This window comes from Hypomesus transpacificus, chromosome 13 (genome assembly GCF_021917145.1).
Source record: "Hypomesus transpacificus isolate Combined female chromosome 13, fHypTra1, whole genome shotgun sequence".
NCBI classification, from domain to species: domain Eukaryota; kingdom Metazoa; phylum Chordata; class Actinopteri; order Osmeriformes; family Osmeridae; genus Hypomesus; species Hypomesus transpacificus.
In genome coordinates this window covers 4,430,821-4,447,523 of record NC_061072.1, presented here as the reverse complement: position 1 = coordinate 4,447,523, position 16,703 = coordinate 4,430,821, and the positions used below count along the sequence as shown (strand labels likewise).

The window sequence follows — 16,703 nt, the reverse complement described above, 5'->3', positions numbered from 1 at the left end:
TTTATGGTTCTCCGAAGGCTGGGGGTGCTGAAAACAATTCACTGCCAGAACAGTAGGTGGAGAAGCCTTTTTTTGTCGAAAACACGTTGCTTTGTTGCGTCTTTGTAAGTTAGAAATCGTTGTTATTCATCTCCCACCTCTCATCACACGTGTGACCCTCCTACCAGCTGTCACTAGTCAGACGATGAGTGCAGCAGGTGCAGTCACATAATAATATAATAAACTGTGTCTAATGCAATATAACCACCCGAAAAAGCAAACTTATCTCTATCATGGTAGGTATTATTTGTGGGGAAAATAGTAGCACTCTATAACAAAATGATATGCTTATCTTATATACACTATAGAAACTATTAAAAAATGATTCCATGAAATGAATACGTTCTTATTTTCTTTGGTATTTTTGTGATTAGCAATGATGATTGCTGGGTAATATGTATGTTGTTTTCGCAATGGCAAGTCTCTATTGGATCATGTGACGAGACGATACGATATAGACAAGGCTCTGGTTTTGTGAATTCATTTCTCCACCACTAAGTGTATAATCCAATGTGAAAAATGATAAACAAAAAGACTGATGTAATTGGAAACAAAAAGATCCATACAAACTGTATGTACAGTCAAAACTACAATGTACTACTCTAGGTCACTAAACTGTGGCAGTCAGTGCACAGACAACAAACTCACGTTTCTGAATTTGCTAGAGTAGAGCATAAACTAGCTCACAATAAACTTTCTCTCCAAGAAGTTCTCATCACAGACGTCTTTCAAGAAGACGACCTTAGAGAAAACGCCTTTCTGTCGAAGTCGGAAATTATGTCGTTTTGAAATGATCTCGTAGCGGACCAATCACGGCAAAGGGGTATCCGTCGCTGTACAGCACGGCATGACGGATCGACAGGAATTTCAACGGTGCACGGGAGAGCTCTCCAACGGCCCCGGAGACGACGGAGAGGGCGTTCTGGGGCGTTCCATCTATGTGTCGGCCCTTCCCATGTGTCCGTAATCGTGAAGTACGGAGTACCACATAACGACCTTAAGTGTAAACCTCCATCATTCAGACCAAATGCCTAATTATAAAATGGTCTAACAACTTGTTGGAGTGTGTGTGCTTATTATTTTGCAATGCAGAGGTGTCAAAGATATGCCTTGATTCAGCCTATATATGCAGGTACGCGTCTTCTGCACTGACAGATTATGTTTTACTGCACCATCACAGCAAAACCAGGCTCGCACCAACAGTTTGTAATTCCTGAACATGTAAATGATCTGCACTGCTGTTTATTTACATCATCTCTCGCTCCATCAACCACGCACACACATTAACGAGAGATTATTTCTGTGGAGGTGTTTCTGAGAATCAGAACAGAGTAATTTGTTGTTTCCCTTCTAAGAGCTGTTAAAGAGACCAGTTGGAGCGTGAAAGAGAGAGAGAGAAAGAGAGGAATAGAGAGATAAAGAAGGATAAAAGGGGGGAGCGAGAGGGGGAGAGAGAAAGGGGAGAGAGACAGGAGTCTGGAGACTCAGGAGCTGATTATGATGTAGTTGAAAAAAGCAGAAAAAGCTAAGTGCTGAGGACAGAGGTATGAAAAGAGGGTGTGAGAGAAAGACAGAGAGAGAGAGAGAGAGAGAGAGAGAGAGAGAGAGAGAGAGAGAGAGAGAGAGAGAGAGAGAGGGAGAGAGAGAGAGAGAGAGAGAGAGAGAGAGAAAGAGAGAGAATGTGTTGCAGTAAGAGCAGTCTATATTGGCTGTGTGCATCATGGGAGGCCTCCCATGGCTCCTGTTCCAGCCCTTAAAAGGCCCAGGGGCTCTGCTATTCTTAGGCTGTTTGTTGCTCATCCTGCACCCTTCAGGCAAGACCTCCGCACCCATACACCTTAACACAAATTGCACACTTTATTCACATTGGATTTCAGGTTTTGACTCTGGGTTGTTTCGCGTTCTGAGGTAATAGACGCAGGCAAACACCGGGGAGTTTCAGGGTTCGTGACAAAGTTTTGTTCTCCTGGCGAGGACAGAGAGGTGTGTGTGTGTGTGGGTGTGTGTCTGTGTGTGTGTGTTTGGGGGGGGGGCTTGTGTATGTTGTTCTCTCTTACGTGTGTGCATGTGTGTTCGCCAGGTTCCACAGCCCCCCCTCCCTGCCCCAGGTGTTTGTCCCCGCCGCCGGGTGAAGAAAGAGAAAGACGAACGGAGAAAACGTGTGGAGAGAGAGCAGCAGCAGAGAGCGACAGCCTGCGTTAACAGGCCAGCGGGAGACAGCGAGCCAACCACTCACAACAGAGCAGAGGGGAAGGACGAGAGAAGGAGATCAAGGAGGAATAGTGCTGTGTTGGGTTCTCTAAAGCTAAAGATGAGTACGTACACAGTGACTCTGAGCGGCCCTGCTCCGTGGGGATTCAGACTACAAGGGGGGAAAGACTTCAACATGCCCCTCACCATCTCCAGGGTGAGTGCACTGCCTTTGAACTGCTCCTCTATTCTACATCCTCAAAAACTCACTTTAACCTTGCTCTATAAGTATATTCGTGCATGTGCATGCCTACTTTGTATCTGTGTGCACATGTGTGTACTTGTGGTGTGTGTGTATACGAGTATTGGTGTGAGTGCGTGTCTATGTGTGTTGGTGTGGGTTCATGTACTGATGTTCGTGTGTGTGCCTGTGTGTACAGGTATTGGTATGCATGTGTTGGTGTGTGTACAGGTGTTGGAGTGTGTGTACGAGTGTTGATGTGTGTGTGTGTACAGCTAGTAGTGTTTGTGTGTGTGTGTTAGATGAGCAGGGGTTATGTAATGTGCGGTGAGTGACAGACGGGGGATGTACTGACCTCCTGAGTGTTCTAGAATGGGGCAGAGAGTACTGTGTTCCACCTTTCCCTCTCCATTCCTCTCCTGTCCTGCCTCCCTCCAGCCCTCTGATGCTGGAAGACCCATCAGGGTTAAAGGGGTATTGTTGTCACCTCTGGCAAAGCCTCCATCTGATGACGACTTTACAGTGTCTCTGGAAACAGCAGTTTGGGGGAGATGGGGAGGGAGTCTGGGGGAGATCTGGAGGGGGACAGAGGAAGGGGCAGGGAGAGAGAGGAGAGGAGTTGTGCTGAAACGGGGCAGGGAGAGACAGGAGAGGAGTTGTGCTGAAAGGGGGCGGCAGAGGGCACAGGGAGTCGGGAGGGATTGATGGTAGAGAACACTATCTGTGGAAACACAATATTTATAAACTTCCAAATAATTCAGTATGGATGGATGGATGTACGGTTGGAGTCCCTGGATACCACCCAGGGCTGTGTATGTGTGTTAGCACGTGTGGAAGACTGACTCAGGTCATCCTTGTACGGTCTATTCTGAGTGCTCACATTCTGAGTGTTCCCGTCAGCATGATTGTTCATACCTGTGTGCCTGTGCAAGCACGGATGTGTGTGTGCAGAGTACCTTCATTCCTATGGGATGAGTCCATATGTCACTGCAAGTCACTCGTGACTCCAGACATGTTTATTGTTGTCTGACCCAGAGCTTTAGTGGGCAGACAAACACTGATCCATTTCCAGTAATGTTGTGTTGGGCAGGTGTTTAGCTGGAGCAGGGGGCACGATGTGTCTTGTCAGGCAGCTTTTAGACTAAGAGAACGCTTCACATTCTTATTCAAGTCAGAACCAAGAGACTGGATGTTTACATCTACTTTGATATGGAACACCGAAAAGCTCTCAGCTTTCTGCTAAGGTGGCTCAATTCTGCAAGTTTGTGAACTATTAGATATGAAATGGTATGACATTTAAAATCACGATTGTAGTGACCAGTAGTTGCCAGTATTATCATAGGATGGTAAATGGACTGCATTTATGAATGGACTGCTATTATAGAGATCCGTTAGGCTGAGTGTCCATGAAGTATTTTTGTTTCTATGTTTTCTATTGAGGAGAGAGCGCATGCACATGTCTTGAGCCCTCTGAGCCCTACCACCTTTTTGAGCAGCGGTCGCTTGTTGAAAATCTCTGAACTCTTCAGAAAGACGCCGTGATCGTCACTGGTTTTCCTTCTCAGCCAGCTTGCCAGAGAGTTGAAAATGTTTGTCAATGGTTATCTAATAACTTAAACCGAGAGAATACTGTATACTATTGTTACTAGAATGTTAGAATGCTATTGTTTGAGCTACTAGACTAGCCAGCGGTCAACAGCTGATGAAGCACAGGGAGGAAGAGTAACTATTAATGACAAATGGTTCTCTTCAAATATTTACCATGTAAGAGTATTTTCAAGCTTTTAATACTCATAGCAACATGGGAGTGGACACAATGTACTTACTTTATGTAAACTAGTGCAGTGCCCATGATGCAGTCGGTGATTAAGACGTAAGGGAAACACAAATACAGATTACTTGAACTATATAGTGCACAGTGCCTGTGATAAAATTGGTGGCACACACACACAGATCCTGAAATTACAGATAAGGCACAGTGCCTGTGATGATGTCGGTGACGTGAAACCTTTAAAACACGCTAAATGAAAACATTTCTGTTTTTAGTACATTGTTGTTGAAACATGTCCTTATATTTATTTATTGGCTTGTGCGCATACAGAGATTCTTGCCAAATGGTAATGATAGTAGGCCTATGATGTGACAGAGTGGGGATGTAGAAGTAACAAAAGTGAGACAACTTTGTTGACCAAGAACACCACTCACTGGTCAACAAATATCATTGGAGACAGGAGAGAACATTGAAAATGACGGTGATGTGTTTATATATCTGGCCACCATCTAGTTTGCAAATGCAATCCGCTGGTCCAAACAACGTCCCAAGTGGCACTGCACGTTCTTGGTTCCTGAAAGCCTCCTTCCAGGTTTTAACAACAAACGGTTCTCGAGACAATCTAAATACTCTCAGACAGACACAGCTTCTTGGAATCATTGTTAGATTAATGTACTTGACCACCGCTAGCACATTGCATTAAGACTGGTTAACTCCTGTGACTCACATTGGAAGTACCGGCACATAACTTGGATCTTGTTGACAGAACTGGGTTGAACTTGTAGCTGAACTTCAAAATACCTTTTTGTCTATCTATTATTATTTGCTAGTTGCCAACTTACAGAAGTTATAGTACCACGCAAGACGGAATCCTAAGTTTATTCTCGAAACACGGCTAGCCTACTTTTGTGGCATCCTTACTTTTCAAAACCATCCTGCTTGAATGCAGAAAAATTGTAGTGATTTTTAAACAAATTTACACGTTGTTGTAATGTTCACTTTAACAAAATTATTATATCACTAACTGCATGTATATGCCTAACTATCTAACTTTTTAATTTTTTATAGACAGGAAATATGATTTTGGGAGTGTTTTACTCACGCTGACAGTGAATGTATCAGTAAGACTTGAATTCTTCAATTAAGACTTTAATTATTCTTTATATAGCCAACATGTCGCTCGGTCGATAAACTAACTTGATTTGAAAGATGTGTGGGACTTCTGATTGGCTTCTGGGTGACCACTAGATGCTGCTGTGCCATTGAAGGGTATTTCTTTGCTGCTGAAAGGAGACCATTTACAAAGCACAAACAAGACTTAACTTACGATCTGTGTTTTCATGGAACAAAGTCCTCATTTTTGTCTTTTTATATAACAGAAGTCATATTTTCATTCACTTGTGAACAGTATACCCTGCATCTGCAGACGCGATCAGTACTTGACGGAGACAATTGAAAGTCTTTCATCTCCAGCCAGGATGAACGTTTGTTTTGTTTTTTATGTGTGTAATGTCAGTTGTGAATATTCAGTGTTTGATCTTGTGTATGAATGATAGAGAAGTATGTGCGTGCGCCTGTGTATGTGTATGGTCTAGTTTGATCAACATGTTGCAGGCTGAGGGCGGTGAAGTGGACTGAGAAAACATTGCTCTTTCAAAAGCAAGATTAATCTCCCCCTCCAAACAGGAACACACACACGTCTTCAGAGTAGAACCATCACTGATACAAAGTGAGACGGATTGAAAGATGAAAAGAATACCATTGAAAGTGAAAAAAAAAAAATGCTGATGATGAGAAGAAATGGCTGAAGAAGGAGGAGAGGAGAGGGGAGGTCAAGGAAAGGAGGGCGAGGAGAGGGGAGCAGAGGAAAAAGGTTTATCACTTGAAACATAAGTGCATAAGGAAGTACTGTGTAACAGGTACTTTGTTGAACAGCTTGTGATTACTTAACTGAAATACATTCTGCCAAGCATTGTTTGGTTTACTGTTTGTGGTAGTAGGCCTGTTTGGTTCTTCACTGATCCCCAAGGGATATCTAAGGTCTATACAGGGCTGTATGCATATATTATCACACATATTGCTCATTTACAATGACAGGATTTACAATGTAATTGGCAAAAGTATACAATACATGTTACATGGCCTACTACAGTACACAGTACTTCTGGTAACACTGTAAGTAGCGGCATAACACTAATGTAAAGTGTAATCAAAAAGGGCAAAGGGTGATGAAAAGAGAGACAAGTGTGAAGACAGGAAGTCCTCATAGAGGGACAGTAGCAGGTGAAGAGGGGGGTGGGGGGGGGGTTGAGTGGGGTCAACAAGAGTGAAGCAGTCTTTATTTTTAACTCTTTAACGAGCTGCATGTAAGCCTAGACTGTATTCCTCTCGGCCCTATGCCCATTCCCCAGTCACAGCCCCAGCTAGCACTGGCTACAGTACAGCCACAGCCCCTAGCCCCAGCTAGCACTGGCTACAGTACAGCCACAGCCCCCTAGCCCCAGCTAGCACTGGCTACAGCAGCCACAGCCCCAGCTAGCACTGGCTACAGTACAGCCAAGGCCCTAGCCCCAGCTAGCACTGGCTACAGTACAGCCACAGCCCCTAGCCCCAGCTAGCACTGGCTACAGTACAGCCACAGCCCCTAGCCCCAGCTAGCACTGGTTACAGTACAGCCACAGCCCCAGCTAGCACTGGCCACAGTACAGCCACAGCCCCTAGCCCCAGCTAGCACTGGCTACAGTACAGCCACAGCCCCTAGCCCCAGCTAGCACTGGCTACAGTACAGCCACAGCCCCAGCTAGCACTGGCCACAGTACAGCCACAGCCCCAGCTAGCACTGGCCACAGTACAGCCACAGCCCCTAGCCCCAGCTAGCACTGGCCACAGTACAGCCACAGCCCCTAGTCCCAGCTAGCACTGGCTACAGTACAGCGCCCTAGCTAGCTTTGCCAACAGTACATACTTCATCCATACCCTTGCACATACCGACATGTTCCTTTGAGCAACCTAAACATGACCTCTCCACCTGGCTCCAGCCCTGTCCAATAGCTACACAGGACCCCATCAGCCCAAGCGCTCAGGGACGGCTTCCAGTTCCTCCTTCAAACCCAACAAGTTGTCCTCGCCAGTAACAAGAGGATCCTGCCCGGATCATAACTTTGCCCCCTCAGCTCTCCGTTACCACAAGAGAGCTGGGAGAAAGGCAGTGCAGTTGAAACAGCTGATTGTGTTTGTTCTGACTCCCACTCCTCTCCGCCCCCTCCTCCTGACGAGCCACGCACGGCACGACCAGGCCCCGGCTCGTCTCCGCTCCCCCTGCCAGGAAACACACGCGACTCAGGTTCTGCTGGCTCGGTGGGATAGTTGGAGTGGATCCGCTCCTCCAGCACTGGGCCAAGGAACATAGCCCCCCCCCCCCCCCCCCAGCACCCCTAACCACCACCCACACCTCCCCCCTCCCCCACCCAAGGGTACCGTGTTGGGCCCTGGCTTACCTGCTCAGCTCATACCTCACTACCTCACCCCTGTATAAGGACCATGCAGATCCCCCCTGGGCCCCTTATGTGTGTGTGTGTGTGTGTGTGTGTGTGTGCGAGAGAGGGTCCCTGTCTCCAGTATATGGAGCTGGGTCTCACCTTCTCTCCCCCTGCCTCTCCCCCCCCAGATAACTACAGGGAGCAAGGCAGCCGGGGGCAGTCTGACTCAGGGCGACATCATCTCCTCCATCGACGGCATCAGCACCGATGGGATGACGCACCTGGAGGCCCAGAACAAGATCAAGAAAGCCACCAGCAAACTGGTGCTCACCATGCACAAGTAACCAGTCCAACATTCTAGGGGCACCATTGCTTCACTGTGAAAGGCCGTATGCAGATCAAACTGCACTTGACGTGTTAAAAAGACCCTATTGTCGAATGTGCTTTCAGATCGAAACGTCCAAACCTTTCAACAGGAACTCCAAGAATGGAGTCTCCCATGTCTGTCATCCCCCACCAGAAGGTAAGCACATACCCCCCCCCCCCCCCACACAAACACACACACATACAGACAAACACTCAATGATATACTGTCTCTGTCTTTCTATGCTTTTTGTGTATACTGTTTTCAGTGTTCATTGTTACGAATGTGATTGTTTGTGTGTGCAAAGAAACCAGTTTCCCCAAAGGACGAACGTAGGGGCCAACGATTGTACTCTGGTGCCCTCTATTGTCTTTGTACAGCTACTGTAGAACCGACTGTAGGCTTTTCTCAAGGAGGGGTCTGACGCTGGGTCAACTAAGCACCAAGATGCTGACCCACACCCTTGTCTCCCCCTGTCAAGCCCTCAAGCCCAAGTATAGTCTACCCTGTGTCCCATTCACGCACAAACTACTGACACAGAGTGGAATCAAATTCGGCAAATCTCTCTCTTTCTCTCTTTCTGTCTCTCTTGCTGTCTCTCCCTGTCTCTCACTCTCTCTGTCTCTCCCTCTCTCCTTCTGTCTCTTCCTCAACACCTCAGCCCTTTTTTGTTCCTCTTTCACCTGTCTGTCTGACTCTCCCACTCTTCCTGTGAAGGAGGGAGAGGTGAATGTTGATCAAGAAGAAGAAATGGAGGCACCTGTGAAGTTTGGAATCCGATTGGCTAAAAAACCCTCCAAGACCAACCTGCTCCCAGCAGAGTCTGTGCATCACTTCGCCCCCGCCCCCAAGCCCCCCGCGGTCTCTCCTTCAGCGGTCTCTCCTCCAGCGGTCTCTCCTCCAGCGCTCACTCCTCCGGCGCTCTCTCCTCCAGCGCTCTCTCCTCCAGGCCAGTGGGGGCAGTACAACTCCCCCGCTGGCCTCTACTCGGCCCAGACTCTCGGAGAGATGGCCCTGCTGCAAGGCATGCTGGGGGAGGGGGCGGCGGCCAGTGGACTGTCTTTCTTAAGGTTGGTGATGAAAGGGAAAGTCCACAAAACAAAGTAACCCATAGGGAATGAAAATGTGTATGGGTGTGCCCCACAGCCCCTCACCACTACCTCCAAATGAAGACCCCATCCAACACAGCCTAGCAGGCTTCACACGCTCTCTAACTGGGAACTTCACTGGTTGGCCTTCTGTGACGGAGTAGAACACACTTGACAAATGTGTGTTTTAGGTGGAGGGGGGGGGGGGGTTGCACTGGCACACTCACACCTCTTACCCCCACCTGCCCCCCTCTTGTGTGTGTATGTTCACATTAACAGGACCGTGATGAAGAATACTCAGAACATGTCGTCATCGTCCTGGAACACATTCCGGTGGCACGTGCACGTGAGCCCCCCTCTATTCTGAGCGTGAGGGACACAGCTGGCCAGCCCCCAGGGTCACGTGGAGAGGGTCGCCTACAGAATCCTCCGAGGAGCTGCTAAACACACACACACGGACCATTACGCTCTTCGTGAAGATACACACCTGCTTGTGGCTCCTCTGAGGGCTTTAATAGGGTGGAGGTTAGGGACTGGAGGAGCTCGCTCGCGGACACTCTGCGGGACATGGCTGGGCTGCTTGGGTGAGCGGCTCATCTATCCGCCGGTCAGTGTGGCCGGGGACAGGGTGACCCGCTGACAGTTAGACGTGCGTGTTGTCACGCCAGCGTCCCCGGGGACGAGCAGCGGCCGGCTCTAACCCTGGCACACACCCAGGAGCGGCTGTTCCCCCCGGGTGTGGAATGTACCACTGTGATTACACACGGTCCTGCCATGCACACCCATACCACCCCCCGCCCTCCCCCGCCCTCCCCCGCCTCACCCCCGCCTCACCCCTGCCTCACCCCTACCGCTCCCTCACCCTCTCCCGACTCCCCCTTCCTCTACCTCACCTCCCCTGCCTCCCCCCCCCCCCCCCCCAACGCCCCCTCTCCATCCTGGGAAAGAGCCCGTCTCTGAAGGGACCTCGTCCCAGCCACGTGCACACTCAGATTACCCTCATCCGCATTGATGGATGACTGTGCACGCAAGGAGTGCCGGAGCCAAAAGCATGAGCACGTGTTCGTGGGTACGTGTGTCTGTTTGTGTTCGTGTGTGTGTAACTCGTGTCGCCCCCACCCCAGTCATGTGACTGAGGAACGCCTGTCCCTGTCAGTCAGTGCGGGCCCTGTTGCAGGGAATTCTGGGAATGGTCAGTGTGATCCCAGCTGCTATTCTTACCTGCAGGACATACACTGCAGCCTGGCTCACATACGCAACCTTCAGGATTTATTACCGTGTCGTCTCTTCTCTTTGTCTTTTTCTCTATCCCTCGATCTCTTGATCTCGCTTTCTTTCTGTCTCTGGTGTCTCTATCTCTCTGACTGTCTCTCGATGTCTCTCTTTCCCCCTCTCGCTCTCTGTTACTCTCTCTCCACCACTCTCCATCCCTCCCCCCCTCTCTCCCTCTCAGGTCATTGCAAACACGGCCGCAAAGTCAGTACCACCTGTGTGTGCACAATGTGCATGAACTCTGAGTGTGCCTCTGTGTGTGTGTGTGTGTGTGTGTGTGTGTGTGTGTGTGTTCATAGTTAAATGAATGGCATCATGCCCGCCCAGCCTATGAGTACTGTTCCATGAGTTACTGTGGTGTTCGAGCCATCAGTAGGAATGCAGACAAGGTGTTTGTCTCTGGTTCGGATGTGTGACCTCAGCTTGCAGTCTTTGTGTAGGATTCCCATGATTATAACACCGATAACGGTTGTACATTTGTTGTGTTCATGGGTTCATGTCAATGCACCCCCTTGTCTACTGTAGCGTCTGAACCGACATGGGTAATCTGTCCACGCAAGTTTGTAACATTAAAGCTATCTGATGCTGTGGTGTGTGTATCCGTATGTGTGTGTGTGGTGTGTGTGTGTGTGTGTCTATAGTGTCTGACCTAAACTAAACTGGGAATAATCCTTGGTTGTGTACCAGCAACAGTTTGCAGTTTACAGTGAATACTAATGATTGGCAAGCGTGATGGAAGGTGTTCGTGTAGGATTGTTATATTGGTTCGTGGAAGTACGATGCTGAATACCAGTGTGATTCTAGCGAGAGAACAGAGGGAGGCGATAGAGAGTTGTACCTCCACCAGTCTGACATGCTCCCTCTCCTCTCTCCTCTCTCCCTCCCTGTGTTTTCCCTCTGGTCGTCTCAAACCCACAACCACGATCCTGACCCCTCGGGCCTCGTCCACCTATTCTAACCCCCGACCCCTGACCCCTCGCTTTCTAACCGCAGTACGGAGTACGTCCCTAGCTTCAACCCCATCGCCCTGAAGGACTCGGCCCTGTCCACCCACAAGCCCATCGAGGTGAGGGGCCCTGGGGGCAAGGCCACCATTGTCCACGCCCAGTATAACACGCCAATCAGCATGTACTCTCAGGACGCCATCATGGATGCCATCGCAGGACAGTCCCAGGGCAAGGGACATGACGGGTGAGTCCACGCTAACCTGCACCGCCCTCCGCCTCACCGCCCTCTGTGCTGTCCACACGCTCCCTTCTCCTCACACACACACACACACACACACACTGACCCCGAGCCCGGGTCAGCTCAGCCCATGCCTCACCTGAACACAGAATCCTCTCCTGTATTGAGCAGTGGCCCAGGTTTTTATTCCACAGCCTAGGGGTTTCTCACGTGTGAAGCTTGACAGTGTAGGAGCAGGTCATGTGATCATGTCACGGTGATGACAGACTGGGAGGTTCTCTGTCCGGTCTTCACCGGCGTTGTGTTTCTGGATTTTCAACTTGTCATCTGTGTCACTGCCATCTCTCCTCTGTCACGCCTCGCTCCGGTCATTCCATCCACCATCAACCCAACCACCAACACCTGTGTCATCTAAACCTCCTTCCCCTCACCCACTTCCTGTTTGATCATGTGACCCCAGAGAGGAAGCCCCAGCAGGTTCCCCCCTAGCGTAAGTACCGCCCACACAAGGCCCACACATCTGGAACGACAAGATGCGTGTCTTCCTAAACTGTCTGCAGGGCTCCTGCAGTCTGTCTCAAACTAACAACGGCCCCGTGTGATGTCATGGGACTCGTGCATCCTGAAGGCCACATGTCCTTCTGTCAGCGTGTTTCATGTGTGTCCACAACAGAACAGGTTCCTGGCACCCACTGTTAGGACAGTGATGGCCGTGAACAGTCGTCTAACACCGTACCGAGTCTCTGATGGGGACAGGGTTTGTTTAACCAGTCAGTGTTGTCGGTAGCCATCTTGGAAGTGTTTGCTGTTCACACTGTGTTCTTCTCATACATCTGGAGGGCATGATGGAGATTGGTGATGGGAAACTTTGTTGGCATGATGGTGGGTTGTACCTAACACCAGAACCAGGGTCTTACTGATTCTAATCAGGATTTGATTGGTTCTTCTGACATGGGAATGTTCTGAGCAGCCTATCACCCGTTAAACTCTTCTCTCTGAACCATTAATCAAGCACTGTGTTTGGTGAACACTCACATAGATGTGCAATATCCCTCCAGCTGAACGAAGCGTGCGGGCATGCATTTGGATGTCCTGGTGGACATTTACTCCCTCATTCATTCACTCACCCACACTCACTCACTCACTCACTCACACTCTCTTTCTTTCTCTCTCTCTCTCTCTCTCTCTCTCTCTCTCTCTCTCTCTCTCTCTCTCTCTCTCTCTCTCTCTCTCTCTCTCTCTCTCTCTCACTCTCTCTCTCTCTCTCTCTCACTCTCTCTGTCTCTCTCTCTCTGTCTCTTTCTCTCTCAATCACACACACTCACTCACACACTCTCATTCACTCAGTCACACACCCACACACTCAGTCACACAAGCATACTGGCACACACACCCCATACATCCATGCCCCCCCCCCCCCCCCACACACACACAAACACACCCATTGGTGAGTGGAGTGGTTGCTAAGTGTGACTCCCTCCTCCAGTGGCCCCCTGCCTGTCAAAGAGTGCGTGGTGGACAGCGCGTCCCCCGTCTACCAGGCTGTGCTCAAGCCCAACGAGAGGAACCAGGACATGTCTGAGTGGACACATCGGGCTGCCAACCTGCAGTCCAAGAGCTTCCGGATCCTGGCTCACATCACCGGCACTGAATACTGTCAGTACCCCACCTTCACCTGCAACCTCTCTGTCTGGCTCGGCACCAAGCTCTCTTCTTTGAGTGTAACCTGTTTGTCCCTTCTCCCCTCCACTACCCCCTCCCTTGTCCTCTCTTCCTTCTTCTCCCTTCATGCAGTACAAGACCCAGACGAGGAGGCCTTGCAGAGGTCGAGGTGAGGAGGAAGGTTTTGGGACAGGAGGAAATGGAAATGAGATATACATGTATCCACAGACGTGTGTGTTATATCCATGGTATGAGTGTGTGTGTGTGTGTGTGACATCCAGTGCGGTGTGTGTGTATGTGTGTGTGTGACATCCAGTGTGGTGTGTGTATGTGACATCCAGTGGGGTGTGTATGTGTGATATCTACAGTGTGGTGTGAGTGATGTGGTTGTGTGATGTGTGACTGTCTGACCTGCTGCCTGTCTGGTCTCTCTTCCTCAGGGAGAAGTTTGAGTCAGAGGTGAAGGGTCCTCGCTTTGCCAAGCTCAAGAACTGGCACCACGGACTGTCTGCACAGATCCTCAACATCCAGGAGTAAAGTGATGTAGGAGGAGTGGAGAGGAGAGGAGAGGAGAGGAGAGGAGAGGAGAGGAGAGGAGAGGAGAGGAGAGGAGAGGAGAGGAGAGGAGAGGAGAGGAGAGGAGAGGAGAGGAGAGGAGAGGAGAGGAGAGGAGAGGAGAGGAGAGGAGAGGAGAAGAGGAGAGAAGAGAAGAGGAGAGAGGAGGAGATGAGAGAATAGGAGAGGAGATTATGGGATGTGAGTTAGGTTGGTAGACTAGTTGAATAGTTTGTGAGACTACTTGTTACTGAGTGCTGATTGTTTCCCTGTTGACTCAATATTTCTGTTCAGTGTGTATCTATCTGCTGCCAAGAATGTACCTCTGCTTTTAGTCTATTTTATCTTTTTGGTTTTGTCTCTCTTACGTAAAATAAAGGGATTTGTACAAAAAGTATTGAAGATATATTGTATAGCTAATCATGTAACTTCTGTGTCTAACACACCAATACAAACACTCGCTTTCTGAAGAAGAAGAAAAAGTACGCTAATACACACACATACCAAAATACAAAAATGAAGAACTGTACTGTTAACCATGTGAATAAAAACTTTCTTTAAACCAAATCAAATTCATTGAGTTTTGACTGTGCACCTGGAATTGAACACTGACTAACACAAGCAGAGAGGACAAGGAATGATCTTGCATAATCTTTACTTGGCCCCAAAATCCCTGAGTCTCCCTTTTCTGACAGGTCTCTGTTTAATGCTGCGTCATGACGCAGGAGTTCTCCTGTCCACCAGGGGGAGGTATAGCTACACGGAAGAAACACGATAAGAATGAGCGCTTGTTTTTCCAACCTAACAGCAAAATGTCAGGAGCACAAAACCAAACGTACGCACAGGCTTTGTAACTGTGTATCTCTATGTGTGATATCCAGATCATGTATTCACATTCTTTTGATAAAGCTGCTTTACTTGAAGTCTAATTCATACAGGACGCACTAACCTGTCCTACCTACACCACCACTAGACCTACACCACCACTAGTCCTACACCGCCTCTAGTCTGTCCTACACCACCACTAGACCTACCCCACCACTAGTCCTACACCACCATTTACATTTACATTGAGTCATTTAGCTGATGTTCTTATCCAGAGCGACTTACAGTACGTACAGGGACATTCCATAGAGGCAAGTAGGGTAAGTATAGTAAGTATATTAAAATATTTAATCGCGATTAATCGCATTAATGTCATAGTTAACTCGCGATTAATCGCAATTAATCGCACATTTTTATCTATTCTAAATGTCCCTTTTGATGATTTCTGATGATTTCTTTTTGTCCCGTAATTTTTTCTCATTTTAATGCTCTTATCAACATGGAAAAGTGGATCGGATTGTTTGATGCAAATGTTTTTTTTTATTGATAACAACATTGCAATCGCCTAGCTTTGACGAGGGGGCGGAGAATTCGCATCAGCTGTGTGCTTGGCCATCAAGTGGTATTTCAGACTGGACGTGCTGCGATGATAGCTCAGTTCACAACGACAAAACACACAGATCACTTTGGTCTTGTCAATGGGACCATTTGGCAATTTTTTTTAAAGTAAACTTTCCATTCAGAATCTTATTGGCATCCATTTCGGCGTCTCGCGTTCGCCATCCACTCAAAACGTAAAGTTAGCCTACTACTCTTTAGCCAGCTTGCAAGCCCAAACAAGTGTGTGTGGCGTGCCTGTTGTTTTGTTTCCGGTCTAGCTAGATCCGGTGTAGTGTTGTAGTTTTTGTAATGTCGGTAGTTGTTGCAACAGCATGTGAAAAAAACTAAAAAGTTTTCTAGGCCAAAAAGAACGTTAATCGCGCAATACAAAAATTGACGCCTATAATTTGGGTTTGCGTTAACGCCGTTAATAACGCGTTAAACTGACAGCACTAATATTAATAGTACACCTGCATGACTTCTCAGTTTCTTTTTTGAAGGAGTTGGTGAACTCCATTATTGAGGCGATGTTTTGACTGAAAAAAGTCTACTGTTAATAACTATGCATGACACAGATGGATTCTGGGTCGGGTTTGGGAATGCTTCAGACTCGTGGCGTGAGCATTCCTGGAGTGAAATTGGAGGGAATTTGGAGCGGGACACAGAGCAACGCTCCGTCCTTTCAAAAATACCGCTCTGCGTTCGGTCCAAAATCCGCCCGCTCACGCTCTCCACTCCGCTCACATGCTCTGTCCTACACTACCACAAGACCTACACCACCACTACACCACCATTAGACCTACACCACCAGTAGATCACCATTAGACCTACACCACCACTAGACCCACACCACCACAAATCTGTCATACAACACCACTAGACCTACACCACCACTAGACCTACACCACCACTAGTCTGTCCTACACCACCCCTAGTCTGTCCTACACCACCACTAGACCTACACCACCACTAGACCTACACCACCACTAGTCTGTCCTATACCACCACTATAGCTACACCACCACTACACCTAAACCACCACTAAACCTACACCACCACTAGACCTACACCACCTCTAGTCTGTCCTACACCACCACTAGACCTACACCACCACTAGTCTGTCCTACACCACCACTACTCTGTCCTACACCACCACTAGACCTACATCACCACTAGTCTGTCATACACCACCACTAGACCTACACCACCATTAGACCTACACCACCACTAGACCTACACCACCACTAGACCTACATCACCACTAGTCTGTCCTACACCACCACAAGTCTGTCATACACCACCACTAGACCTACACCACCACTAGACCTACATCACCACTAGTCTTCCTACACCACCACTACTCTGTCATACACCACCACTAGACCTACACCACCACTAGACCTACACCACCACTATTCTGTCCTACACCACT

At 48.5% G+C, this 16,703-nt stretch overlaps 1 protein-coding gene across 3 annotated transcripts; it reads left to right on the top strand.

Annotated features, from left to right (window-relative positions):
- The first annotated feature begins 1,744 nt into the window (after nt 1-1,744).
- LOC124475321 (LIM domain-binding protein 3-like) lies at nt 1,745-13,900 on the top strand. 3 transcript variants are annotated; one of them, XM_047031820.1, is made up of 11 exons: nt 1,745-1,853; nt 1,955-2,022; nt 2,120-2,446; nt 7,909-8,060; nt 8,171-8,243; nt 10,626-10,648; nt 11,438-11,635; nt 12,090-12,119; nt 13,116-13,285; nt 13,424-13,460; nt 13,732-13,900. In XM_047031820.1, the coding sequence occupies exons 1-11, from the start codon at nt 1,760-1,762 to the stop codon at nt 13,826-13,828; spliced, it is 1,269 nt and encodes a 422-aa protein (XP_046887776.1). In that variant the 5' UTR covers nt 1,745-1,759; the 3' UTR covers nt 13,829-13,900. The 3 variants fall into 3 exon arrangements, with proteins under 3 accessions (XP_046887776.1, XP_046887777.1, XP_046887778.1); XM_047031822.1 differs by having other exon boundaries at nt 1,759-1,853; nt 1,955-1,982; XM_047031821.1 differs by lacking the exon at nt 12,090-12,119.
- Nucleotides 13,901-16,703: the final 2,803 nt, after the last annotated feature.